This window comes from Leptosomus discolor, chromosome 3 (genome assembly GCF_034619465.1).
Source record: "Leptosomus discolor isolate bLepDis1 chromosome 3, bLepDis1.hap2, whole genome shotgun sequence".
Taxonomy (NCBI): domain Eukaryota; kingdom Metazoa; phylum Chordata; class Aves; order Leptosomiformes; family Leptosomidae; genus Leptosomus; species Leptosomus discolor.
In genome coordinates, this window is record NC_141393.1 from 67,312,135 (window position 1) to 67,340,104 (window position 27,970).

General features: G+C 36.3%; 1 protein-coding gene across 1 annotated transcript in view; it reads left to right on the forward strand.

The window, feature by feature from the left end:
• The window catches only part of RABGAP1L (RAB GTPase activating protein 1 like), a 258,884-nt gene that overhangs the window by 152,845 nt on the left and 78,069 nt on the right, over positions 1-27,970 (forward strand). Inside the window, exons 15-18 of the mRNA XM_086463421.1 lie at positions 1,810-1,884; positions 5,439-5,564; positions 6,932-7,075; positions 20,505-20,546. Of these exons, the coding sequence (XP_086319547.1) occupies positions 1,810-1,884; positions 5,439-5,564; positions 6,932-7,075; positions 20,505-20,546 (387 nt within the window). The remainder of the gene's footprint in view (positions 1-1,809; positions 1,885-5,438; positions 5,565-6,931; positions 7,076-20,504; positions 20,547-27,970) is intronic.

A 27,970-nucleotide genomic window follows, 5' to 3' on the forward strand; every position in this document is an offset into this window, starting at 1 on the left:
TTGGGAACAAATAGATAAAGACTCATGATGATGATGATTAGCCAGTGGATGGTTCTAATTTGTCATATGCAATGTTAATTTAATCGTTGAAAGTGATTTCTGTTAATTCACTGCTTTGTAGCTAGAGAGTAATTTTAAATTAACTTTTTCCAAGGGAGCTTCCTGTTTTTTCCAGTTCAAAATTTTGTATTTGCTATTGTACACTTTAGAGTTATTTTTTGTATTTTACTTTTGTGGCTAGAGCTGGTTAAGCTAGAGAGAAGGTTGTATTGGTTCATTAAAATTTTTTCAATGATTTGTGTGACTAGTCTTTTTGTATTTGCTTGACCACTGAAACTGATCAATGGATTGGCATTATTTTCACTCAGATTCTAAATAATCCCATCTAACAGACTTCAAAGGAATGGTAAGCACGATAGACAAATGGCAAAGGACTGGAAGTCACAGTTCAGTTTTTCACAAAGCTACAAATATATTAGGTGGTGTATGAATGAGTTGTTTATGAACAGTGGCCTTTAAAGGAATACTCAGGTTATATTCTTTACAGAAATCTTCTCTTCTGGAATCATTACACAATTCCTTATAAATATTTCTTAGTTTTTGCCCATCAGAATGAAAAAGGAAAGGTGATTTAAAGACTTTAAATATGTTTTGGCCTCCATTTCAACATTCTGGCAGAAACTATTTGCAATTATGTTAATACTGTTGGCTGGAAAGGTGTCACATCTCTTTTTGGGTCGCAATTCTTCCTGCCTTTTGAAGAGGCATCTTAGTAAGCTTTGAAATAATACATGATAGACCCAGGTGGGTTTGGTTCCCCAGCTTACCTGACATTGTTTATTCACAGTCTCTGTGCTTCCATTCAGTCAATTTGCCATCTTGATTTCATTTAAGAGTTAAAAAAAGGAGATAAGCGTAGTGTTCCAGTTCAAAATGTTCTTATCCATAAACAGTCTTGGAGGCAGTGTGGGGGCAAAGCGGATGTTCTAATTCATGTGGCTTGTTCCTCCCTGTAGCTCTGACTTTGTGCTTTTGTTTTTCCTGGCTGTAACCTTAATACCTTGCTTATTCTCTCAGGATGTCTCTCTCTCCGAAGTCAATCCTGCTGCTGCTTATACTTTCTTAAGTTTCCTCAAATTCTTAACATCCTCTGACATCTCTTTAAAAACAGTATCTGTCTTCTTGTCTTGGAAAAGTAAGGGGGAAGGAAAGGTTGGTTATTTTAGTTTTGTTTTTTTAAGAGTGAGAAAAAAATAATATGTCAGTCATACCATAGGAAAATGAGTCTTGCTCATTCTTCAGCATAACAAGGACATGGAAAATCTGTTTCTGATGAACTTTTCAGGCTAGAGTAGTTCTCAGTATTTTTCTAACCACTAACCTCAGGTCCTATACTTTCATAATGTCAAAACTTGTTTTTCCAAAACCAAACAATCACTCTCCCCACAGCACAAACCAGCCTGATTTTTAGATCATATTTGTTATATCGATCATATATTGTTATTTGTTATATCATTACTGACCTCAGCAGAATTATCTTTGGTTTAGGTGAAGAGAAATTGCATCCAACTCTTTTCATGCTGTTTGAGAAATAAAAATTTACAAATACAGCATCGGTGGAAGACTGAGGGTGACCTGTAGATGTTTCCTTAAGTGCCCTGAAAGCCTACACAAGAATGGTTACAGTGTCACTCCCGTTTTTATTTTAGCCTGCATAGTATTACATATTCTGAATAGCTCATTGATTATAACACAATTCAATAATGCCTGCATGCATTTTAAATATATGTTGACTTCTGTTTTTTCTAGGCATACTCTGTCTATGATGAAGACATTGGCTATTGCCAGGGACAGTCGTTCCTTGCAGCTGTGCTTCTACTTCATGTAAGTTAATTGCAAAATGAAAGCTTTGATATTTGAAGCCAAAGCAGCTTTTAAAATCAGTAGCACTGTAGCATGCTATTTGACAGATATTTACTGTTGTTTATTTGTCTGTATTCATTTTCCTCTTGTTGCTTTTTGGTAAATAGTGACTAACGGCTTCTATCTTTATGAATGTAAATTTCCTTTATCTAGGAGAAATCTGTTACGTTGTCAAGTATTTCTGTGTCAAAACCTGAGACTGATTTGTTTTATATTAATATTTTCTTTTAATTTAGTTAACATGTAGGGGAACTCACCTTGTGTTTATGGGGAATTTCTATGATTCTAATTTAACTTCCAGAACTATTCTCAGAGTAGCTAACCAGAGCAAGCAGTCTCATTAATTTTCAGTTAGACTTTTTCTCCTGGGGACATTTTATAATATCTTTTGAATGAAAGCTGAATTTTAACCTTGATGTTTTAGCCTGTAACCAAAAACTGTACAAACTTTAATCTGTTGCTTCCTATATATACATGTGCATGTATGTATGGAGTTAGATAAATACACAATTTTTGTATTTGCAAGATGCTTTGACTTTGATGTATCAGTGGAAAAGCAGCAGGTTCAAGTAGTGTCAATATTGTAGAGAATATGTGAATAAACCACCCCAAACCTCAACAACAATTCTTACTCAGGCTCTTGCCTGCTATTTCTGTCAGGCTTTAATTAATAATTAGTCATGATTGAAATACATTTCATATTGTTGTTCTGAGTCAGCTGTTGGTGGTATGTATGTTACATGTCCACTTCCTGAGGTATCTAGAACTCCAATTCAAATTATTTAAGTTGTAATTCCTAGGAAGATCTGTTACTCCTTGAACACTTAAGGAGCATGATACACAGTGACAGTATTACAGAGAAGCTTTAGATTCTTTAAGGATAAACCTGATTTAGTCACATTATTTCAATCCCACATATACTGCAAATTACCTTATCTAACAGTTTTTTGCAATTAACTTTTTACCCAAATAAGTTTTTTTTTTTAATTCCACTGGAAGCATAATCCATTTTCAATACCAGAGTTGTTTAGAAATGAGTGGGTGTCACATTCTTAACATTTGACTAATACTTCAACTCCTCTCACTGAGTTGTATACTGTCATTACAATAGCGAATTGCCTCTGTTTCTAGTGTTTCTGGAGTTAGAAGAAATTGCCCTGTACACAGGGAATACTAAACAGCAATTACACTCATTTTAATATGCCCTTTATAACATTTGCTTTCATAATAGGATATTAAACTGAAATAATCAGAGAAAGGGGGGAAGGGAAGCAGTCTCAATGAGCTCATGTAAGTTGGGAGCTTCCCAGGATGTCCTCAAACTCTTGTTTTTCTCAAATCCTCCAACCAATCAGTATGCTGTGAATGTTTGCAAGACCCTCTTTAACTCTTCTATCTTTGCATGGATTTCTAGACCCCTTCCTTTCCCTTTTTTTCTGGGACAGGATATCCTTTCTCTTCAGTGTAGATATCTTTCAGGGGTGGTTGGGTAGCCTGAACCTCCATCCTGGATTTTTGTGATTTTGCTGCTTTGATGAAATTCCCATCAAAGATGAGCAGGTAACTTCTAATCACAGGGGACAGTGTTGCCAACTCTAACCATTTTACTGTAAATCTTACAGTATTTGACTTTTTTTCTTGTTGTCTACCTTTCAGAGTCATTGCTATGTGAAAAACTAAAATTTCATTTTAAAAAATGGTAAATTTCTGGTTTTTGTGATTCCAAAAAAAAGTTAATAAGGGGCAAATATCTAAATGCTAAAAATCAGAATGGAAATGCCAAAAATATGTGTTTTACTTAAAATAAATAAAATAAGAAATGAAAACTTGATTTATGATTTTGAGTTCTTGGGGTTGGTAATATTGGAGAACCTCTGTCCACTGAGAGTGAGGACTCAGTGGCCTCTGCCTGTAAATGACTTTAGCCTAATACTTACCTCTGTTGCTGTTCCCTCTCCCTGTCTGAGGGAAGGGATGATTGTCAATGCACGTGTGTCTGATTGAGCATGCAAGGTAGGTGTGCTTGTGCATGAGCATCTGTTGTTTTATTAGAAGTAAATGTTACTTTACCAAAAAACCCTGAAATTTACATTCATCTTACTATAGAGAGTTTCAAGCCTTTTGGTCAGGATAAAACTATTTCTTCCCTTTACTTTGTCTGTAGCTTTACCTGCTGTCAGTGAGGATCATTCCATCCAGATAAAATTGTGTTAAAGGCCTTTGAGATTACTAAGAGCTTGTTCTAAGCAAATCTGGCCTGGACAGGTAGCTAGCAGCTGATCTGGGAGTTCTTTATGCTAACTGGTTACTTTCACTTACGATGTCTGAAAATGAAAGTGTCTGCCCATGGCCCTGGAGACAGACCATAATCATAGACTGAACATAAAAGATGAAACACTGGAGGTAAATATCAAGAGACTAAAATTCTCTTTGAAGAAAATACTGAGCTTTTGTGTGTTGCTGATATTTGATAAGGGGTTGGCAAGAGGCTGAATGAGTAAATATACTAAAAGGTCAAGAGTTGTCAGTCTTGATACTCAATAATTGTTTTCATTTGTTACAATCTGGTGCCTGCAAAAGAAAGGTTGTTTTTAATGTGATTGAAAACCTTATTTGGAGTCTGCAGTGACTCTGCTTGTGCCTGTCTTACTGTTGTGTTACCTGAAGGCATGGGGGAAGAGCGGCGGATGTCTTGTCGGTGGAGGTTTCATGACACAGGGCTTCCCACAAATTCAATGTTCAGTGGGCTCAAGCCAACAAATGTAACTTCAGAGTGGCTCACATTGCTTGTCATTTTGTACCACCTTCTAAAACTCCGTTGGGTGAGAAATTTTGGTCAAAATAAAACAGAGATTATGGAGATAGGGCTTTTGAAAAAGTCATAATGTTGATAGATGGGATCAGCCCTCCTGAGCTCACAAGTAGGTTCCAAAGGCAAAGTTTGTAATTTCCTTATTCATTGTGGGGAACCTGACTTCAGCGAGTTTGATGTCCATCATTTTTGGATGAAAGGAGATAAGCATTATTCTCACTAAGGGTTGATTATACCTTAGCTCTCCTGAATTTTTCCCTTTTAACCAAGTCTGTCTCAGTAGAAATCACTATCATGAGTTGTCTTTTTCTTTTATTTATCTTTCTTTCTTTTCTTTTTTTTTTTTTTTTTTTTAAATGTTGTTCTGTAGCTAAGACTTGTGTACTGGTTGTTCTTATATCTATTTGGCAGAAAGAATGCTGATGACAGTTGTGCTGCTGTAGGGATGTATACTTACATGAACCTATGATATAATCCCACATTTATTTCAAAGAACGTCTTACAGAGCCAAATCAAGGTGCTCATCAAGGAGAACAGTGCCCTTGAGATGCTAGTTGCTTAATTCTACATTCAGAGTGCTTTGCTGAAAATTTTAATATATCCCTGGCTCTGAAATCCTCATGCATAAGTGTGTGTACTTGTGTAAGGCATTTCCAGCCTCAGCTCAGTTTTTAAAATTATGTTTGTGTATTTTTCCAAACAGATGCCGGAGGAGCAGGCATTCTGTGTGTTTGTGAAAATAATGTATGACTATGGCTTGAGGGACCTCTACAGAAATAACTTTGAAGATCTCCATTGCAAATTTTTCCAGCTGGAGAAGTTAATGCAGGTGGGGCCAGGGTAACAAATTCTTCTACTTTCATAAATGGAAATACTGGCATGAAGAAGAGGTTAATGCTTTGCTTCCAAAAACCACTCGACAATAAACCCCCTCTCCTTTTAGAGGTGGGGTAAAACCAAATCAGGAAAGTTTAATATCTGGATCCAAACATCATGAGTCAGATTTATTTCTAATTTCTTTTGTCTTTCATATACCAATCTTGCTGCTAATCTTTGTATCCAAGCAGAGTAGATATCTGTTTTTTATCTCTCTCTGTTTGCTTACTTTCTCTCTTCCCTATTTCGTGATGTGGCTTAGAGAGAATTTCTCTGTTATGTTAAGGCCAGAGTATCTTTTGGACTGCCACCATCAGTGTCCCACTTTCCATGAGTTGTGTTGATGGTTAAAAGGTCAGGCAAACCAGGACATTCTGATGCTTATGAAATACAAATCAAGTGTAGGCCATTTTGTAGATTTTACTGTGTTTTCAATAAGTTGCTCTTTTTTTAGATGGAATTATTTTGTAGTCAGAGCAATTTAACATAAATAAATAGCTGTAAGTTTTACATGTTGTTGTCCAACTAATAAGGAGTTACTAACAGTTCATTAAGCTTTGACCTGCGCTTCTGTTAGCATGGTGAAAGCTAGCTGCTAAAGTCAATTATCATAGATGACCATATATATGTCTGTGAGATACATTAAAACAAAACAAAACAGACCACCGTTAATTTAATGATATTTTTTTTTCAGATGTCAAATTGTGCATATTTCCTACTAGATGGAGTAGAATTGCATACTAATTAATTTGATACTTTGGCATATGGTCTTCTCAGTATTTACATATTTTAACAAAGATTTTTACTTTATTAACTGAATATATCATCAGTGTACAGTAGGATTATCAGTGCTTATTTTGTGTTGCTTATATATGCTTCTAGTTAGAGAAATTGTCTGTTTAAGTTGTGTGCTTTGCTGCTTTCAAGCTCTTGCATGGTGATCTCCTTGTTCTGGTATCCATTGTTTTTTATAGCAGAAGCACTTATAACAAGGCACAGCAAAGGAATAACTTGAAAATATACACTATGCATGTTTCACAACCGCTCTGCCTTTCAACTGTTGAAGATTTTGTGATTTCTCAGTATAATCTCAGTGTATTATTTGATACCATGATAGAATCCTCAGTGGATATCTTACTAAAGACTGTAACCATGGGCACTGAAATTTATGAAGAAACATATTTCCATTGCTCAAAAGAAGCCAGGATTTCACTTTGTTGTGTTTTTCAGTGTTTAGCAACCTGGTACTTACTGGCAATGTAGATGACGAACTCAGATTAATGAGTAATACTGAAGCATGTATTTTTTCCTTTACTCTAGGAGCAATTACCAGACTTGTATAGCCATTTCTCAGACCTCAGTTTGGAAGCTCATATGTATGCATCCCAGTGGTTCCTCACTCTTTTTACTGCCAAGTTTCCACTCTGCATGGTCTTCCACATCATTGACTTACTACTTTGTGAGGTAAAAAACCCTTGAGTCAGAAAGCCCTTCCTCCACTCCATGAATGTTTCTTCTTTTTTTATTTCGTTTTGTTGGAGTCATTTAACTGTTTCATTTCAAAATGCATGTAACTGAATTATGTAGAAGCCGTGGTTATATTGAAGAGAAGATGTTCAGTGAAATGCTGGTTTGGTTTTAAAATGAGGGTTGTGGATTGCCTCATTCTTTGCTAAGGGATCTAATTAAGAATATCTGATACACACATCTGTTCTTCATTTCATTTGTTAAATAATTTATTCAAAGTTAGGAATTCTAAATTCTTGAAGATACCTAGTAGTAAAAGCCTAGCAGGCTTTTAGAGGGAAAGCTCTCCAAATTGTCTGATTCCCAGTGCCCAAAGCCAGTGAGGGTATTGCTTGTTGCTTTGATGGCCTGATATTAAACAAATCGTGAGAACTGCCAAACAGCACAGTTGAATGAAGCTCTTTCCTTTTGTTTTTTACCCTACTGTTCCAACTACGGAACTCGTTACTCCAGATACAAAATGGTACGTTTCTGTATTGTAGATATATCTGCACTTCCTTTAAAAAAACAGACAGAACAGACTGATAGTCTGGAATGTTTATTTTGGTAAAAAACTAGTATTCTTTTTGACACTGGGAAGTCAGGGCAACCGTGGAATTAAACCTGGTTTTGAACCTGCCACTAATTTCCTCACTGATTTAAATGGGTCACAAACATAAAAATATATAAATAAATAAAATCATTGAGAATTTTAAATGCAAAGGGCTGGAACACTGTTGACTCTAGTTCATTCTGTTAATTTTTATTATGAAGTATTTTACTTGCAAATTTTCAGGCTTGTTGCACATGCCCTGATAACAATCATTTTTAAACAAATATTGTCCACCACTCATAACTCAATATTTTTTTACTTAAGCTTATTGCCCCTTCTGCATATCAGTGCTCAGTTATCAAAAAGAAGTAGGTTAATACTGCCGGGTATCCAAGTGAATGCGAAAGGTAGTAATGGTGAAGTGATTTCGCATTTCCATGTAAATATCTGAGCTCCATTTCTTTCACAATATCTTGATTATTTTGAGTAAGCAGATAGAAAAAGCAGAAAGGTTGCTAGTTTTTCTGCCCTTTGTCCGCTTCTTTGGTCATGCAGTAGATGAACACAGTCCCTTTATCACTTTTGGACTGTTAGTGAGTTAATTTTTGGAATGAGCTTCTGGTCTGGGTGTGATCATTGTTTGTCACTTCAGTTTATTATTTCATTCTGATCTTGATGTAGAGCTGCACACAGAAATTTAAGAGATCATTTGTCAAGTACAGAACATCATTTCATAGTGGTGATCATTGTGATAGTAGCATAGTTACATCCTGTCTGAACCTCCTGTGCTTTTTATTATGTTAAGCTTGATGATAAAATATGCTGAAGAAGTTTTTTAGTCATAGTTAATATAGATTTAATACTTACAATGAAAGAAGACTCAACTCTTAAAACATTTGCATTCATCTCACATCTGGCAGTGTTATCTCAGCATGTCTGAAGGTATTACTCTGGGAAAGAAGGTGCAAGGATACACGGAGAAAGTGAGAGAGTGAAACACTAGAGTCTGGGGGAGAAAGGGAAACTTGTTAGCATTTGTGGAGGGTAATCACATAAAGCTAAAGGAGCCTCTGCTACCACAGCTAAAAATAAAACAGAAATGTTAAGAAAATTGATTTTGAGTGAGAAGATCCATCCAGACGCCTTGAGAAACAGTGGGGCCGTGCATAAACGTACTGAGGCAACAGTTTAGACTAGCAGAAAACTGCTTCTAAGATTCATGAGTCAACCAGTCTAAAGTAACAGGCACTTCTGAGAATTTGTGGGAGGAGCGTAGATTAAATTCATATTAAAATAAAAATCTAGTCGGACCTCATTGTGGAAGGAAAGTAAAATCTGAAGGCGTATGGCTGTAGACAGAATAAGAAAGAAAACGTTCCTTAATGGAGGACCGAAATCATATTGTGAAGCTGTCTGTCCAGCAGCCTCCAGAAGGAGTAATGGAGCAGTCAAAAAATAATTTTTGTCTGCATTGAATTGTTCTTTATCTCTGAACAAACAGCATGCCTGTAATTTCAGCAACTGGAAGGAGAAAAAACAGTTACAGTTGCTAACAGTGGAACATATTCTTCTGCAAAAAAAATCCTCAAAAAGTCAAGAAGCCTTTGAAGTGAACTGTCTTGTGTTTTTAAAAACAAGCTTCCAGCCTTTTCATTGATTTGTCATAGATACAAATGAATTTTAAATAACCTTCGGCTTCCTTCCTGACTGTGCTTTCTCCACATCCCTGTCCTGTCTGTCATCGACAAAATGTTTACAACTTACGCAACTCTTTTGTGAAAGAAAAATATTAGGGGAAGAAAAACAGTTAAAACCATTGCTGAATGAGAGCTGCTAACTAGTCATTCCAAGGGAAGTTCTCTGGTCCCCATGAAAATGTTTGAATTATGGATGAAGAATTTGTGTCAACCAAGGGTTTTTGTATGGGGTTGGTTTTTTAGTTTTTGACTTTGGCTGGAAGAGTGAAATCGATCCTTACAAGTATTCCTTAACTCTTAATCCAGAGAGAAAAAATGCCTGTTGGAAATCCTGTAGTTTTACAGCTAACCAGGGAGGCACATTTGCTTCTCTTGCGTGCATGGTGGAACAGTAGCACAAGCTGGGGAGTGGACCTCCTGGGCAGGAGCATATCCTATGAAAAAGTAGCTAAATTTATGATGGTAATTAAGTTTTATGGAGAAATTTTTAAAATCCCATCAAAGTGAGTGCCATTATAGTCAACGTCTTTTCATCATTCTCAGTAAATATGACTTGATAGAACAATTTTCTTTAAATTCATATGAATTTGGGACTTGCCATGGCCTTTATGTGGTTGAGTTTTTTTATCCTGTTGCCTTCCTAGGACCTTTTTTTTTTTTTTTTAAACTTGTCTCCAGGCTGTTGAGGGTGTGATTCAACCTCCAAATCACTTAAATTTGCAGTGGCCTTAGAATATTGCCTCAGTAACTCCGGGACAGAATCTATCACCCATCATCACTCATCTAGAAATGAAATACTTTGAAATTCTTTGTCTTTCCTATGACAGGAGCTTGAAAAAAGTTTTGGGCTTGCAGGCAGGTACTCCACAGTATCGTGGTACATGTTATAAGGCTTAATACTTTGACTGCCTGGAACACAGACCTGTTGATCCGTTTGAAAGTTTTCGTGTGATTACAGCAAACTGCATGGTTTTGAGCCTGGCTACTTAGATAAATTTTAACGTCGGCATCAGCTTAAGATCTTTCTGCAACATTCCTTTTAGCTACCTGTTTCAACTGCTTAATTTGTCTCTTCCCCTTTTGCTATTTCTGTTTGCATTGAAGAACAACTTTGTTGATTAAATTCAGAGTTGTATTTGGACTTGTCAGTCTTATCTATCAATATGACATTATGTTATTGAACATTTTGTGAGCCTGCTCTGTTTTGCTGTCTCTTTTTGTTCCATTTTAAGTTATTTATTTAAAGTCATGCTCAGAAATAGCGACTCATCTAGGTAAAAAACGTGTCACTTAGATAGAGCTGTCCCCAGTGCAACAACTGCACCTGAGTTGTGCTGTAGAATATCAGAATTGACATTTAACTTCATTTTGCATTTTAAAATGTTCAATTTAAAATAAAAATCTGTTTTAAAAGCACTAAATGAGTGACCTTAACTAAGCATTTAGAAGAGAAAAAAACCCAAACCAGCTGGCAAACAATTTTAGATGCATTTTTAAAATTTTCATTATTTCTTCTGCTTTAAAAAGAAAATACTTTAACCCATTGTTACATATAAAGTAATGACAAAACTAAAGGAGGTTCATAGCTCAAGCTGTCATTCCATTATTAACCTAGAGTTTTGAGACACTATTGCTAAGCTCCATTTTAAGTCAATCTGGCTATTTTTGGGGATCGAGAATATTTAGGGATTGTGTTTCTCTCCCTTTAAGGAGTATATAAAAGACCCTACTACATGCTGCCTTTTCTGAGGTGGTACAGATATTTGTATATTTTAGTGTCAGTAATTACATAGCCTTGTTACAAAAATTAATAGTTTGACTACTAAGCTGCCGTTCTATGATCAGGACTGAATAGAAGGGGGATGCAACTGATTATCTATCCATTTTGAATATGAGGTATTTTAATGTTTTCTAATACAGCTAATAACGTGAAACTACCTTTCATGGGACCACACAGCAGCACAGTGGAAGAAGTGGGAGTTGAAAGCTAGATACCGTCATTCCCTGGCCTTTATTTATAAACTTGCTTTCTTTGTAACTTTGTACAAAATAACTTTTATAATCATTTTTGAGAGACTATCCGTGATAATGAAGACTGATGGGTGTTTTTAGAAGTCTTTTAGAATGTGAATGACTTGGTGCTGGCAAATGAGCACCTATTGATAATAAAAATATGGCACCACGTTGTGTAGATGTGGTTCCTGGGAGCACTGCTTCATAATGAAATAATGAAAATCTTAGAAGAATTATAACTATTGGTGCTGAAGATCTGATTTTTGTCTTAGGCATGTCTTGCTGAAGAATGGATGTGCCAGGAAACACTATGCCGTATGGTATCACTCAGACGATAAGACCAGTCGTCTCTGCGTGTTAGTACTGAGTAGTAGATACCATAATAGCCTGCTATTTTTTATCTGTCACTGTCAGATACTTCTGTGATGCCTTCAACAGAGTTGAGAAAGAACAGATTAACATTTTAATTTATTAAACTTCCTCAGGAATTGAGTCAGGAACAAGCCCACTTCCTCTGTAAATCTGCAGTCAGATGAATTGTGAATTAAATAAAAGGTTGTGTACAGTTGTTTATCTTCTGTAGATCTATAGGGGAAGAAAAATTGACTTTTTTGGATCTACTTATTGTTGACACATTGTTTACATTTGTTGACCCTTCCAGTTATGAATGTTTTAATAAATCTTACAAAACAGCAGACTGGGCTTGCTAGAAATAAAACCTCTTTTAGTAACAGCATATTAAAAGCTTGGCTTAAATTCTAAGTAGGTATAGATCTGTGCTGAAACTGCTTGCATTATTTCAGTACCATTTACAAAAGTAAAGTCAATGTCATACATGTGAGTTGGAAAAGGCTAGGTGGTGTGTGTGTTTGTTTTCCTTCTTATGGATATAGGTGATTAGACTTTGGCACTTAGACTGTGTCTTTCCTCCTGTCCATTGCTCTTTGTGTCATGCTTGCTGGAGAGCTAAGTCTCCTTTCTGAAGTCTTTATCAGCCACTGCTGTTTCATGTAGAGAGACTGGAAAGGATTTCTTTCTGAGACTGCTATAACTAGCTTTTTATTAATTTAAGAAGAAAGAGAATAGGTTGTGTCTCAGACTGGAGATGGAAGACTAGAATTTGAACATACGTGTCCAATGGTAATGCTGGTTTGCTACCTTCAAGTGTCTGTTGACATGTCAGCTATTATAATCTTTTTGTTGCAAAAACTTCAGGTCTGCAGTGGCATTAGCTCATGTTTTCTAGACTTGGATGTTTTAATTTTATGTATTTAGATGAGTTATTTAAATCCATGCTAAAAGTAATATATGTAATGACTACAGTTGTATTCCACTATGAGGTTTTTTTAGTACTAGAACAGAAATTAAAGTAAAAAGAAAAAAGTATGTAGTATTTGAATGTGTGTTTGGTGCCTGAGGAACTCTAAAGCTTTTGTATGTGTGTGTTTAAAATGTTCAGATTATAATGATGATAGAGAATTTTAAGTTCTTTTCAAAGTGAAGGTCATAAGAAGTATTAGGTGTTTGGATATAAAATTTCAATCAACAGCAGAAATATTTGAGATATGTAATACTGTGTTCTGTATTGCCACAGGGACAGGGGAGCACAAAATGTTCTAATCACTTCTAAAGCTACACAGAATTTATAATAGTTCAAGCTTGGGCTGAGGAGAAGAGTATTTTAATAGAGTACATCTAAGAGGTTCTTGGAGAGCCATGGGGTTTAACATAACCCTTTACACTATGTTGCCGAGCTGTTCCTGTGAGCATCTGTAATTTATGTATCTTCCATTCATAGCTGCAGCTTGTTTATCCCAAAAATAACAAGGCTGGTGATAAATGCTTAGCATGAGCAAAGAAAAAACAGTCTCACAACAGTCTGCAATTCAAGATAACTTATGTGAACAGAAGGTACCTTTTCAGCGATGTTGACAAATGTTGTGGTCCTAAAATGTTGAGGCTGCTTCTGTTTCAGAAAATGTTCTAAGATGCAGGTGAAAAGTTACCAAAGATGAGGGACCTATTTGAATGACCTAGTTTGTGCCTTGGAGGGAAGAGACATCTAATGCCATGTCACAGTGTGTCTCTGAATTACTTTCCCCATTGCTACTGAAATATTTTAGCCATTTATAAGTTGATGTTCACTTGATTGATTTTTCTAGGAATACAGTAAATTTCCATAATGCTTACTTAACACCAGTGCCATCTGCTGTATTTGAATAGCTGCATATTCTAAGCAGTCTTGGCAATCCTCAAAAACGCTTCAGAAATAACTGAAGAAAAGTATCACAAATGAGAGAGTGATATTCTGTGAACAAATCCAGGAAGCTAAGCTAATTTGGGGACTGTTTTTAAAAAAGAGGGTAGCAGAGTCTGGCTCTGCCAAAACACTTTCCATTACTTTGTGCTTGGAATCTGAGGTCATGCTGAGTTTTCTAAGTACATAAAATCAAAATGTGAACTTTGCAGTTGAGTGATTGTTGGAAAGGGAAAATGAATATCAAGGTGTAGAGAGGCAAGGGCCAGGACTGTGTAGTGGCAGAGAAAGGAAGAAGAGTGAACACTGGGAAGGAGATCAGACGGAGTGCAGGGAAGTAGGACATTGATTTAACATGGGCGTGCATTTTTCTGTGTGTTATGTGACCACATGTAGAGCAGGAAGGAGGCACGGCTCTCTGTCAAGAGATGTTCTGAGCCCCTCGTCTTGTCTTCTCTCGAGAAAATTTGGGTCTGGAAGATTGTGGCTCCTATAAGCATGTTTAACAGCCATACCCTGTTTCCAGATGAGAGCTAGAGGACCTCTTTTATCTACAGAGATATAAGGCCTCTTTTTCTGTCCTCATTATATGTATATGATAAGGTCCTTGATGCTTGGTGTGGATTCAGGCCCCTTTCTTTGTCCCATATTAATCAGGTTTGGAAGGAAGGAAAGGAATGTCTAAAACCCCTGTAATTTAAATCTCTGAAAATGAGAAAAGTGTTAGTGTATGGCTTGGTCAAGCAAATGGAGAAGGCATGCTGGCAGCCCGTAACCAGCTGCCTGTGAATTGGGAACATGCCACTGCAGAAATACCCAATGTCAGGGAGCAATTTGATATGTGGAAATGACTTAAAATTCTGTGGCTGTAATGTTATTCTTTGAAAACAGTCACAGAAACTGGAGAGAAAAAAGTGCTAATCTCATAGCACCTTAACCTTCATTCAGCCGTAACAACATCTCAGCAGCAAATTATGTGAAAATGACTCAAAACATGTAAATATTCACTAGCACTCCTAAATCCCGTTCATTTCTGTTAAAAGCAACCAACCAGCCAACCAAAATTTCATGTGAAATCACAGTAACAGAGGTTCATGGTCACCTGATAGTACTTAGCATGTACCTTTCTATGCTGAAAAATACAGAAAAGTGGCACAATAAATACTGAAACCCATGGTGCCATTTTTGCCGTCTCCCTGGTACCTGCTTATCTAATAATTCAGTCAACTGATTTTAATTGGTTTGTGTGTTATTCACAGCATCATGGAGATTTCTGTATTTTCTTTGCTTCTTTCTTGTGTTACAGCATTTCCTCTTGTGAATTATTGTAATAGGCAATGTATATAGAGGAAGCCCAGTCCGAGAGGTAGACTGTACCTCATACGTTAGCAGTAAGATCTCTGTGCAATTTGTTTTTTCTTTTTTTTCTCACTAATGTAACTGTTTAGTAAGAAAGTTGTATCTTTGCTTAGACAAAGCTTGCTAGTTTGTGTTCTGCTTTGTTTGAATGAGCGTTAACCTTTCTTTTCATTGGTTGTCTTGCCATTGAACTAGAATAAATGTGCAAGCTATACAAACTAAATCTGAGTAAAAGATGTTAATTAACACGCGTATCCCTGCAGAGCGTGCTCCGAGTCTGCATTACTTACAAAGAGAAATTTGAGCTTCAGACCATATATTTATGTTGTCAGCAAAATAAATACATTTGTGACATTCTTAAAGTTTATTGTGTGCTCTGCACATATTAGAGTTGCCAAACAAATGTTTTGCTGGAAGCAATCCAAAACATAAATAGAATTTTAATTCTCCTTTAGAGTTTGTAACCCCAATTACCCTCTGTATCTCCTTTGAAAGAGTGTGCAACTGAACACATAATTATGAAACACTTTTGAATTATGAAACAATGTCAAATTAACTTCAGTTGAATAGCTAATCTCTTGTTATAAAAAGGAAAAATCAGTTATTAGAAAGCTGGAACAGGTTAACTGATTCTCCTGATGGCATGTCATGTGAGGCTTGAGACTTCTCAGACCTTGAGGTGCTCAATTGACTTTCACATACATCTTCTTTACCTGGTGCTGGTAAAGCTTGCACATTTATTCTAGTTCATGGACAAGACAACTAATAAAAGAAAGGTTAACCCTCATTCAAACAAAGCACAACTAGCAAGCTTTGTATAAGCAACAGATAAAACTTTCTTACTAAACAGTTATATTAGCGAGAAAATTAGAAACTGTTGTCTCAGTATTGTCACTGTTTCCTCCTACATGTCATGCGTATCCAGGAGCAAAACCATAGATAAAGACACTAATATTAAATGAAATTTCCATATATTTTTGAAGATACTAACTTCTAACTTCTTTTTATTTGTGAAAATGGTGCAGAGGGCATTGCTTTATAACCAGAGGAATGTCTGTCAGGCAGTCTGGTTGGAGAGGGAGAGATGCTAGTATTTAATGTAGCCTACCTTCTCACATTAAAGAAAAGTTTTAAAACAGGAGATAAATTCTGAAGTTGTCCCCTATGCAAATGTTGTCTAGATATTACATGACTAAATTGTTTGGCCTAACTCTTCTGCCAGCTCCACCCAATGCTGTTGAGCTTTGCCAGTAGCAAGTGTTAGTTTGCTGCGTGCTTAACTTCCTGGTTTCTGGGTAGATTTTCTGGGTCAAATGGATAGATATGCCTTCTCCCTTCTAAAGGAAGCCATAAGCATCCTTTCTATCTCAGATCTCATTGAATATAAACTGGAGCCTACAAAATCGGATCTTTACCATTCTCTGTTTGTTCTTTGTTCCAAATAATCTTTTTGGGCCTTTTTGAAAATCATCATGTTTCAGAGTGCAGAGGGACTCAAAAGTGAGGACTCCTCAAAGAGGGCTTCTATCTGCAGAAGGAATCTTGGCTTCAGAGGGAGTTAAAGAGCTGTAAAAATCTCTTGCTGGAAGAGATTTAACATAATAAGATTTCCACTAATTTTAAGCCAGCCTTTATTTCAATGCATATGTATCATTTGCAGTTGAAGTGTTTCGCTTTTACAGTCTCATGAGCTATAGTTTCACTGTTTTGCCCATGAGAATGTTACCTACAATCTTTGTCGGAAATTATGGGCTTTTGACATATAGTTCAAATAAGTGCATGCTTCCATGAAGCTCAATCTTAATGAGTTAAATGGTGACCTACCAGATGGTAAGTGTTCATCCCAGCACTATGACCCCAGTAGGTACAAAGAGTTCTTCTGAAAAACTATGCTCTTTCTTCTTGAGTAAGTGCTGTCCTATGGAAGTCTTTGTAAAGCAGAGAATGGTCAGTGTAGCAGTCAGCAGGAGCCATAAGGAGGCTGTAAGATGGCACAAACTCTAACATTTTCCCTTTCCTGACCCTTATCTTACCATCTTGATTGCAGAATAGTCAAGATTTGTCTGCTTTGAGTAGAGCTTGTTCCTTCTCCAAAATTCCTGAACTTAATGAGATCTGTTAAAATGCTCTAGGCCTCTACACGAGCTTAAGAGGGATCTTAATAACACTTGTTCTAAAAAAGAAGATACTGTGCTGTTGCTTAACTAGGCAGATAAGCCAGCCTGTCATAGGAACTGCTGGCCTTCTGCAAAACAGAGAATGGCCACATAATTGAGAAGTGACATGACATGGTGATAAGCCCCTAACCATTCCTGTTGCTCTTACAGCAGTTCTTGTTTAGTAAGTATATATTTTTACTTTCAACTATTGTATATTAAAAACCCCGAAGTGTTTAGGTGATTATGAACAGCTTTCACATTTTCAAATTTTTAAATATTAAGATGAGATCTGCATGATATTAAAGCATTTATTTTCAAATGCCTTGTTAAACATATGACCTTTGGTTTTGAAAAATAATTATCCAAAGCTTATTTAATATGGGCTCCCTTCTCTTTCCCTCTTGTGGATGATTTGTATGTACTTTCATGTTTCCATTAAAAAATTGCTGGAGGGATATTGCTAGCAATGATTTATATGTCTGGTGCACATTGGTATTTTTGGTCCTTCTTCTAAAATAGATAGGGAAGTTTAAGCTGAATCTTATAAATCAGTGTGTGGTAAATGAAATAGAATTTTAAATAAGAGATTGTGGAAAAATGAGCTGAGCATTTTCATAATCATAATCATTAAACTTGGCTGTGTCAGAATAGTCTTGCATGCATTAGGAAAAAATAACTTATGTAGATCAGTGGTTATAAAATGTGTTAAAATGGGTGGGTAAGGCACCACATTTGAAATCTAAAACATCTTGCTGTAAATCCAAATGTGAAGCCTTACTGTAGATTGCTGGATGCCACCTCCAATTCATTCAGCTGTCAAGGGGTATATTAGTCCTTCAGGTCCAGTAAGTCCAAGCTGGTCAGTGTGAAGCTGCAGCAATTGATGCCTCAGGTCTAAAATATTCCCTTGGTTTGAGAGTTATATCTCCCTTTGAGAAAAGAGAAAGGTGTGGACGGTTTATTTTGCCAGGAATAGTGAAGTTACCACTCAAGACAGCTGTATAAAAAGGTTTTAAGTCATTTCGGTGTTCTGATTTTAGGGTCCTTGTGCATTGAACGGATTATCTCAAGTAACATGAGGGAGTCTGTGACCTGCCCCTAGCCCAGTGGGGCTAGAAAAAGAGCTGGGGATCCTCAAGGCGGGAGGAAACCTATTTCTGCTGCATTTGCTATCCATGTGAAGAATGATCATGTGAGAGGAGTACCAGGAGTGAGTTTGATTAATTTGAATTCAGGAGCAATGGGAGTTTCAGGCAGGTCAGAATAAAATAATTTAGAAAATAAGTGAAAACTGGTTTGGTTTTCTTTTTATGTGTTTTTCGTAGTGCCAGAAAATACACAGGACACTGATTGCTCAGTAATCCTACAATTGCACATAATAGTCCTAGTCATAAAATAACAAAATCAGATCAACCAGTTAGTTAAAAAGAAAACACAATGTTTGTGATGGCTTGTGCTTATGGCTCTCATTTATAGCTTCTCTGTTCATACCAAATCCTCTCTATTGGGAAATAAAAGTTGTTAATGTCATGACTGTGCAGAATGAATAGCTGACTTCAGATTGATATTTGGAATAGAACTATGAGAGTACTATGAACTTAATTTACTGCTGCTATTGCTGTAATATTATCAGTGTCATAACTGAAATTCACAGACAGACATTTTTTCTATTAAAAAGAAATATAAAAGTCAAAATAACTGTTCTTGTACTTCAAGTATTTGTTATTCCATTTGGAAGAAGGGTTTCCTATTAATGAAGCATGGTTCAGTCCTGCTACAATTCTGACCTCTAGTGGAAAAAGTCAGTTTGTTATCATAATGATAATGCATCGAATTGCAAAGTAATTCACAGTGTTGCAGTACTCATTATGCCTAATGTTGCAGCATTTTCAAGACTCATTAATGGTAAAATCCCTTCAAGGCACCACACTATCCATGTAAAAAAAATACAGTTTCTTCCCAAGGATGCCTCTGAAAGCCTCTGCATGTTTTTATAAAGGCTAATTTTTATAGAAATATGGTCTCAGGCTTTCAGGAAGCAGCTTGGAAAAATACTCAATTGCAGAAGCAGAAATTTCTTGGAGAAGGTTCCATTATAAAAACTCCTGCTGTTGTCCCACAAGAATATGTATTGCGGAGACAGTATTACTTGTGTGCGAATCTGTAGAGATGTTTTTAGGTATCAGCTCTGAAAGGCATTATAAGAAAAGATTTATCATGCCATTAAACAAGTAGGCAAGAAGATTTGTAAAATATAACCTAGGAAAACAGTTTGAACACAAAGTACATAGTACAGCAAATGAGAATTGCATATGGTATTTTTCATACTTGGATGAACACAAAGCTATTTATAATCTTAAATAATCAAGATATGTAGGCTACAGACAGGAGGATCTCTTCCATCAGCAGAGGCAATGTGTGCACTGCCAGCAAGGCTGTTGGCTTGTGTCCTCTGACCTGAGCTGCCCCTGGCTAGTTTTCCAGGTGGGACCTCAAGAGTAGTTTCAGTTAGGCTGCTCCAGTGGAGCCTCATTCAGGGTATGTGTTCCCCTTCCCCTGGGAAAATCTCAAGGTATTGATTGTCAAAATAAAAAGGTGTTGAACGAAAGCGGAGGAGTGGTATTTTTTGGTTTTGTATACAACGTAAGTGGAAATGTAGCCTTTTCCCCCCCTCTGTAGTCAGTCAGTGGAGTGGGTTTTACTTTCTTTGATTTCTAGGTAATTGGACATTGTCATTGTATTATTCACTGAATGGATTTCTCTACACCTGTATTTCCAGCTTTTGCAAACCAGAAAGCAGACTATTTGATACAGACATCAATTTGCTTACCTGTGAAATGGTTTTGATTTTTGGCTGATAACAGAAAAAAGGTGTATTTTGTACTTGTGGCTTTTTTTTTAATTTTATTTTGGGGTTTTTTACAGTTTGAGCGTGAAAGGTTGTACATGATTAATCATAGCTAAGCTTAGTTACTTGGAAAAAATCCTGTCAACTAGAATATTTATTATATTTTCTTGATGCCCTGCTTTTTACAATATTCTGCATTATTCATGAAAACAAGCATTGACAGGTACTGAAATGATGGAAGGATATCCTGTCACATCAGTAGCACTTGACTAACTGAACAGTGAGATTCCTAAAGCTCCAAAGAGTCATCATCTTCCCCAGCCAGGAGTTTGGAAACTGTGCCTTGGGGCTTTAATGATGAACTTTGAAGTGTAGCAGGGAAAAGGAAAGCAGTCCCTAGAAATTTGCAGCATCTAGTTTTGTTGCTACGTAATGATAAGTACTAGGGAAGAGAGATTTATATTCTGGGACTGATTGAAGTATTTTTCTTCTTATTTTCAGGGTATGAACATAATCTTCCACGTAGCCTTGGCTCTCTTGAAGGTAAGTCATTGATTAGAAGGGATTTTTTGTTAATTTTATTAAACTGTATGGAATATTTTCTTAGCTTAATGTATCATGTCTAAGGGAACGATAGAAGTGGGACTTCTGGAGGGGGAAACAGAAGAGAAATATCATCTGTTTTGGTAAAGATGTCTTCAAAATTGTACTTATGGTAGATCTGTTTTTATTAAACTTAATCATGTCATAAAGTTCGTGGAACAAGGAGTGCAGTCTAAGGATTTAAATGTCTCGTATAATTACTATTAAGAAAACAATTCTGATTCATTTCACAGCATGTTTATTTTGTGTCTGGGTTCTTTCATATAACTATTCAAGAAAAATGTGATGGAGTATTGTTTGGTTTCAAATATATTTGTAACGTCAAGAGAGGAATGGAAGTCTTTGGCTTGGACACAGAATTTACCTAAGCAAACAGATAAACCTGTAGGTAAAGCATTGGCCCTTTTGATGTCACTGAGATAGCTCAAAGTTAACTTACATTAACCTTCACAGGTTGGCACTGGTTCAAATCCATTCCATGTACAGGCATGTGATATGGAATTTGAAATGCCACCTTTGAATTCAAATTGTATTCCCATCAAATAATTTAGACTAAAACTCAAGGTAGAACAACCTGTCGCTCCTAACCAACAACCCTGGCTGTTGCTAGTCCTCCAGTGTGTTTTCCCACTTCCTTATCAATTACCTAGAAAGGACAAACAACTACTAATTGAGTTACTCAGTGAAGAGTAATTCTCGGAGAGTGAGCTTCTGTGGCACAAAGTCCTACAGCAAAAGTGCTCCACACTAGGAGTATATATATGCTGCAGCTGTGAACACAGCAATTGGAAATTTCAAACCACAGACATTTTCACTTGAGGTTGGGTAACGTGGGCGAAGTATCACAGCGTAGATATGAGATAGTACGTAGCATTATTGTAAGGAAATGTTCAAAAAAGCTTATGTTTTACACTAGCACAGTTAATTTGTCAAATGGTGGTGTGACTTTCTACATATGTATTAAATGAAGAATGCCTGTAAACATGAAATTTGTTTAATGTACGTTTCCAGGGAAGTGCTCCTACACAAATCTAAATTTGTGAAAAGGGCGAGGGGGAAGCATGTGCTCCTTTCTTCATGTTTCGTATTTTATTTGCAAGTATGGGATCTTATTGATGATCTATTTTTTAAGGCCAGTACGGACAAAAGGAAATCTAGCAGGTAATGGCATGACAAATTAGTAAAAGAAGTGAAAGCAAGCATCCAAGTGACACCCAATATAGATATGCTGCCATAGAAGTAGGAACAGGTTCTGGAAAGAGGTAAAGATACCAGATTATAGGTCTTAAAACTGAAGAAAGAGAAAGAAAAGGAGTACTTACACTGAGCTGAAAATGACTGGCAAGGTTTTCAGGAAAGGAGAACTTTGTTCGATTTGGTTATGAAGGATGGCTTTGAGACCATGGGTATACACCCAGGCGTCTGTTTTCCTTACGTTTCCTGCTGCTGCTAGTGGGAATGGTTGAACTGAGATTAGCAACAGAACAACTATTTAGAAAATGTGATAATGTTGGAAAGGACTAAAATTCTTAACTCATGGATGTCATACTGCAAATAAGGAATATTTTTGTGTTGAATAATTAGCCCAATTTCTTTTAACAGAAACTGCTCAGTCTTTTCATTTTATGTGTATTCCACAACAAGCTGCTTATCCAGCTGAACATTTTTCTTTGGCTGTTCCAGAAGAGGTATTTCGTTGGTCTTATTGTAACTATTTTCTGAGTTTGAGGGTTTTAAGAGTTGATTATAATTCTGATTATAGCAGTGCTTTTTACATATATATGTATATATACATATATACACACAATATACTGTATCTGCCTGTTCTGGCAGTAATAGGCTCTAAAGGATAAGGGAGGTGCTATCCTGAGAAACTATTTCTATATTGCAGCCAAAAAACAATGCAAAGAAAATACAGGTAAGTAAGATAAGATTCGAAGTCAGAAACACTTACATAGGAGTATAGTTCCATAGTGGTACCAAGATGGAGCTGGTGATTATATACAGTTTAATATGATTTGCTTTCAGCAGGAATTGTTGTTCTGGTAGGGAAGAAAATAATTTTGTACTCTGAGACCTGAAGTAATTTTTTTCCTGTTCAAATGTATCCATAATCTCTCATAATCATTAGAAACAAAGTGGTTTAGTGTACTGGTCTTTTTCAGTTACAGAAACTGAGTGTGCATACTGCAGAACAACCACTTCAAAAACTATGTGTTTCTAAGGTCTTGTTTCTCTCTGATTCTGAAGTGAATGAAAACAACTCCTGAGGATTTGTTCTTTGTTAAAACAGAGTGATTATTCTCTCATCTGCAGTCTTTTGGATTATTTTTAAATTGGATGAGGAAATCCTTCATCAGTGGAATATCGGAGTCTTTATTGTGTAAATGCCATTTTCCTCACTTCCTTGTGAAGCATGTGCCTCACAATCCCTCATCAAATAATGACAGAATAGAAGCTTTTATCTTGAACTGCCATTTACTCAATGCAGTTTCTCACTGTTAAAACCAGCTGCTAGTATTCAAAGTGAATGCTTGTTAGTTTTGAAATGACAGTACTACTTCTGTGACCAATTACCAGACACATCATGCAGTAATCTTTGGAAAATAAACATGTATTTAAGACACTAGGGGAATCCTTTCCCTTTCGTTCTCCCACATTCTGAGTATGATCGTAACAATAAACAGCTAGAGCATTAAAGCTCTTCGGGTATTGAGGCCATAATTTGGAATAGGGCATTAATCTATTTTCTTATCAAAGGAAAAGCATGGTCTTTTTTTCTGTGGCATCCAAATGTTATGCTTTCTAGTGCATGTCAGTGCTCGACGTGTACTCGACAGTATGCTCATCTGTCAGGGTCTCCAGCTGGCGGCAGTATCTTACAGTTTGATGTTAATCATTTAGTTACATCATGTAGAGACTGCACCTGAATTAACATTTAGTTAAGCTGAGCTGATAAAAAATCAAATCCCTCATCTTTCGTTTTCTGAGCAGTAGAAAATATAGTGAAGCGTTGGGGTGTGAGAAGAACCACAGTGTTGAAAAAGGCAGCGTAGAAGACTGGTTTAGAACAACTCAACAAACAACATCGATATTTTAATTTTAAAAATCCCGATTAAGACAATTAATTGAGAATGACAGAGAAAAATGTACCCTTCCAGTGCCAGCATACTTTCTGATCCCTTTTGTCATCAACTAGTTAGTTTCTTTGTTGGAAATTACAAAGCAAACATTAACATCTTCACATATGCTAAGAAAAATCAATAATAAGCTTTTGTTTGTATTTTAGTATTTCAGTAATTATTTTCTTAATCTTCTGTTTCTGATCTTGCTATGTTAACAAAAACAGCTAAATGCATGCTTTGTTTTGGAATTAGCAAACTGAGGCAAGTACTAAAATATGTGATTGTGGAGAAATCAGGCTTTAGATTAACTACTGTTGTAGGTGCTAACTACTGAAAAGGCAGGGAAGAGTGCACGTTTACTGGAAATGTGAGAATGAAGCACAGGGTTTTAAAACAGGTCCATATCCAAACTTTCTTTTTGAAGATTCATCTGCTCATGGAGTGTGATTCATGACAACACTTAAAGTCATCACTTAGGTTGTTGAGCTTTCATCTGGGTGGCTATTAAGAACGTGTTGCTTAATGCCAAAGGAAACCAGAGTTTTGATCAGGAAGGTGTATAATATTCAAATTGAAATGGGTAGAAAATAGTGAGAAACCATAATGTATATGTAGCTGCTTGTGTTTCCCAGCCAATGCATCATTATCTTATAGAGATTCAATTCAGTACATATATTATCTTAAAACCAGTACTTTTATATGTCATTCCTTGAACTCAGGCGAACGTGAGCAGCATGTCTAACGGTGCTTATGAGTTCTTACGCTCCTTCTCACTGCACGTTGACAAGTGATGCTATACAAACACAGTTGTGTTTCTTGGTTATTTCTGTTGCCACCTTTCAGTCTCAATGCTGTCCGTGAGCAAGTTATGGAGAAGCATACCAATTACAATGGCAGGAACAGCAGATGATGCTATTAATTCAATTAACTGATACAGAGACTCCCTAGACTTTTTTTTTTTTTTAAAAAATGTTAAAATTACCTTGGATAAGGAAGGTTATTCATTATCTTTATATCATTCTGTATCTGGACTGAAGAGGACCTCCTGGGTGAAAGAAACGCATCTCTGCCATATTATGCCATTATGTGACGTGGCATCCATTTCGTAAACTAGTATCAGCAGCGATACTGCTGGTGGAAGGCAATTTCCCTTATTCCAGTTTAAATTTATTACTGATAATTTTACACTCCTCCACTCTTATATCAGCATTATCCTTTATCTTAAATAGTCCCCTCCCAGCAACTCTCACACTGGTGTTTATCACCTTGAATTATTTATAGATATCATTCATATTATTTACTAAATAAACCAATATTCTGAGTGTTCTTGAACTCTAGAGCATCTTAGTAGTTCTCTTCTGCATCTCCTTAATTCTGTACTAATCTTTTTAGAGGTGAATGACTGGATCTTTAAGGGAAGTCACACACACTATATTTTTTGGATTTTGTCCATCATTTATTTCCTGAATTACCACTTGCACCAATGTATTACTTTTAAAATCAGGTCTGAAATTTTGTTCTGTGTTAAAAGGCTCAGCTCAAAAATTGATGCTTATGAGAAGTGGACATACTCAACAATAGCCAGAGCAGTCATCCATTTTTGTGCACCTTAGATCCTGCCCTTCGTGGGTAAGTTATAGCTGCTCCTTCAGGGAGCTGTGTTGCTTACAGTGTAAACTGAAGTGACAGGTATGACATTCCCTTGAGATTATGCCTCGCTTTATCACCTCCTTCTGAAATTATCACTTGCCACTATCTAGCCTGGATTGTTAGTGTTTAAAAAGTAGTGTAGTCTTTTAAGAAAACAAAGAAGGAAAAAGCCAAAGGGTTCAAGTCATAACAGCAAGTAATGAAATAAATTTTATCAGTCAGATGAAAGCAAGCAGTTTAAGAAGAACAGATATCTTCCTGAAATAAGATACTGATATTTTGTATAATCTTACTGGCTAAACTTCTGAGGATGTTGGTGAAGTCTGGACAGGTGCTTATTTTAGGTATAACTTGCATATGGTCAAGACAGATAATTAAAAAATGTTAATTGTCTTTCAGTCAGGGATGAAACTGTGGCAATTACTGTAACTTTTTGAGAGGTATGACATGAAAAGTTAACTGAGTGTGTAGGTAACAGGACTTAGACATTGTATCCAAACAATAAAACAGCAGTTTCATTCTGTCTCTGGATACAAACACTCTTACTTTGCATTTGCAATGGCTTGAAGAGCCTGAACTGATTTTTTAAATCAGCACTGCTTTAAGACAGAGGTTGGATGAAGTGACATACAGGGTTCCTTTCCAACCTAAACTGGTTTTGATTCTGGATGATCTGGTTTAGTCCAGTCTGTAAGTGCATTAAATCTTCAAAAGGCTCTTTTCAAGATAAAACAGAAGTGTCTGCATTAGAATCTAAGGCAAAATAGATGTTCTTTGTATATTTTTTTTTTAATAGCTTTTTATGTAGCTGATCCCAGGATAAGAGCTGAAGCTTCTGGTAAAGAAGAGGATCCTAACTCTTTGGTGTTAGAGATCAGAACCAACTGTTCTGTTTTCAAGGTCTTCTCCATTAGGCAGAGGACAAGAATTTCAGTTTTTAAAAGGCTCTCAGATCACTGTTTTTATATTTCTAGTTCCTAAATTGAGGATGTCCTTAAACTGTAGGTTTTGCTGGGCTGAAGAATTCCTCCCCCTCTACCACAAAAACTAATACTTGGTGACATGTTGGACATTATCTCTTTAGAAAGAGAAATCTGTACCTGAAAATGTCCAGAATCATTCAACTTCCAGACTACTGATTTTCCAGCCTTAATATAACCAATTCTCTATTTTTAAATGTCCACGTTTTATCTGCATGCTAAAAATCCATCCTGTGCGGACTAGTTACTTTCGTAGCCCATTCAATCTCCTCCTCACACCAAAAATCAGTTAAACTTCTATTACGTGAATTTTCACCATAAATTTTGAATTTTGAGGGAGGAGACGTGCTCTGTCTTTAAAGGAATAGAAGTCTGAAAGCAGAGAAAGTAACATGAAATTTGTTGAACAGCATTTCCTCATCGGTGCTGAACCCTGATTTATATATTGATGACACCTCCCCATTACATTGTCTGTTTGCTATTTCTAGATGTTGGAAACTGAAGATGGTGTTTTCAGGACTACATGCAGCTCTGATGGATACTATTATTTTTTATTAATAATTATAATAATTTCTTATTATTATTTAAATATATTGGATATGTGTCATATACCTAGCAAATCTTTTGATTCTGTGGGAAAGTTTTTTCTTAAGTATGTAACTGAAGTAAGAAAGAACATAAAAACAGTCATTCTAGGTCAGACTTGTAGGCATATCTATCCCAGTATCTTGTTGCCAAGTGGATACATGGGAAAGACTGTAAGAACAGGGCAGTAATATGCTTTTTTTTTTCTCTGGCAATTTGCGTCTTGGAGACTGTCTGAGAAAGAAGTAGTGTCTCATGTCTCAAACTCTGTATGGATTGTTATTGCATAGGTTTGTCCAGTGACTTTTTGAACACATCTAAACTAGTAGCCACAGACATTTTCTCAGCTTAATTATAATTTTATTTGCTTTGAAGCTGTCACCTTTGAGTTTCATGTGAGGTTCCTGTGTTGGAAGGCATTTTGGACAGTTGGTACCTCTTCACTTTCTCCACACCACTCACGATATCCCTCATTAACTGTCTATTTTCCAGGCTTAATAATCTTAAGTCTATTTTTTGTCTCCTCATTTGAAAGCCTCTCATGAGCCTTATTTACTCTATAAGTACTCTTCTGTTTCTATTATATCCTTTTTGAGATGGGAGGACCGGAGTAATGCGTAATAGCAAAGATGAAAACACATTATGGAGTTATACTGTAGAATAATGGCATTCTCTGTTTAGATCTCTATTCCTTTCCTATTAATTCTTACCGTTTTGTTTGTTTTGTTGACCTCTGCTGTGCACTGAGCTGATATTTTCATAGAACTGTCCACAGGAACTCCAAGATTCATTCCTGAGTAGCAATTCTCGGCTCAGAGTGTATTATTTATATGTAAAATTGATACTGTTCTCCATATGCATCAATTTACATTTATCTACATTGACTTTCATTTACCGTACTATCGCCCAGTCATTCAGTCTCTTATGGTCCTTATGGAACTCTTTACTGTAAGCCCCTGTCTTTAAAACCCTGAATAATTTAGTAGCATTTGCAAACGTTGTCACCTCACAATTCACCCTGTTT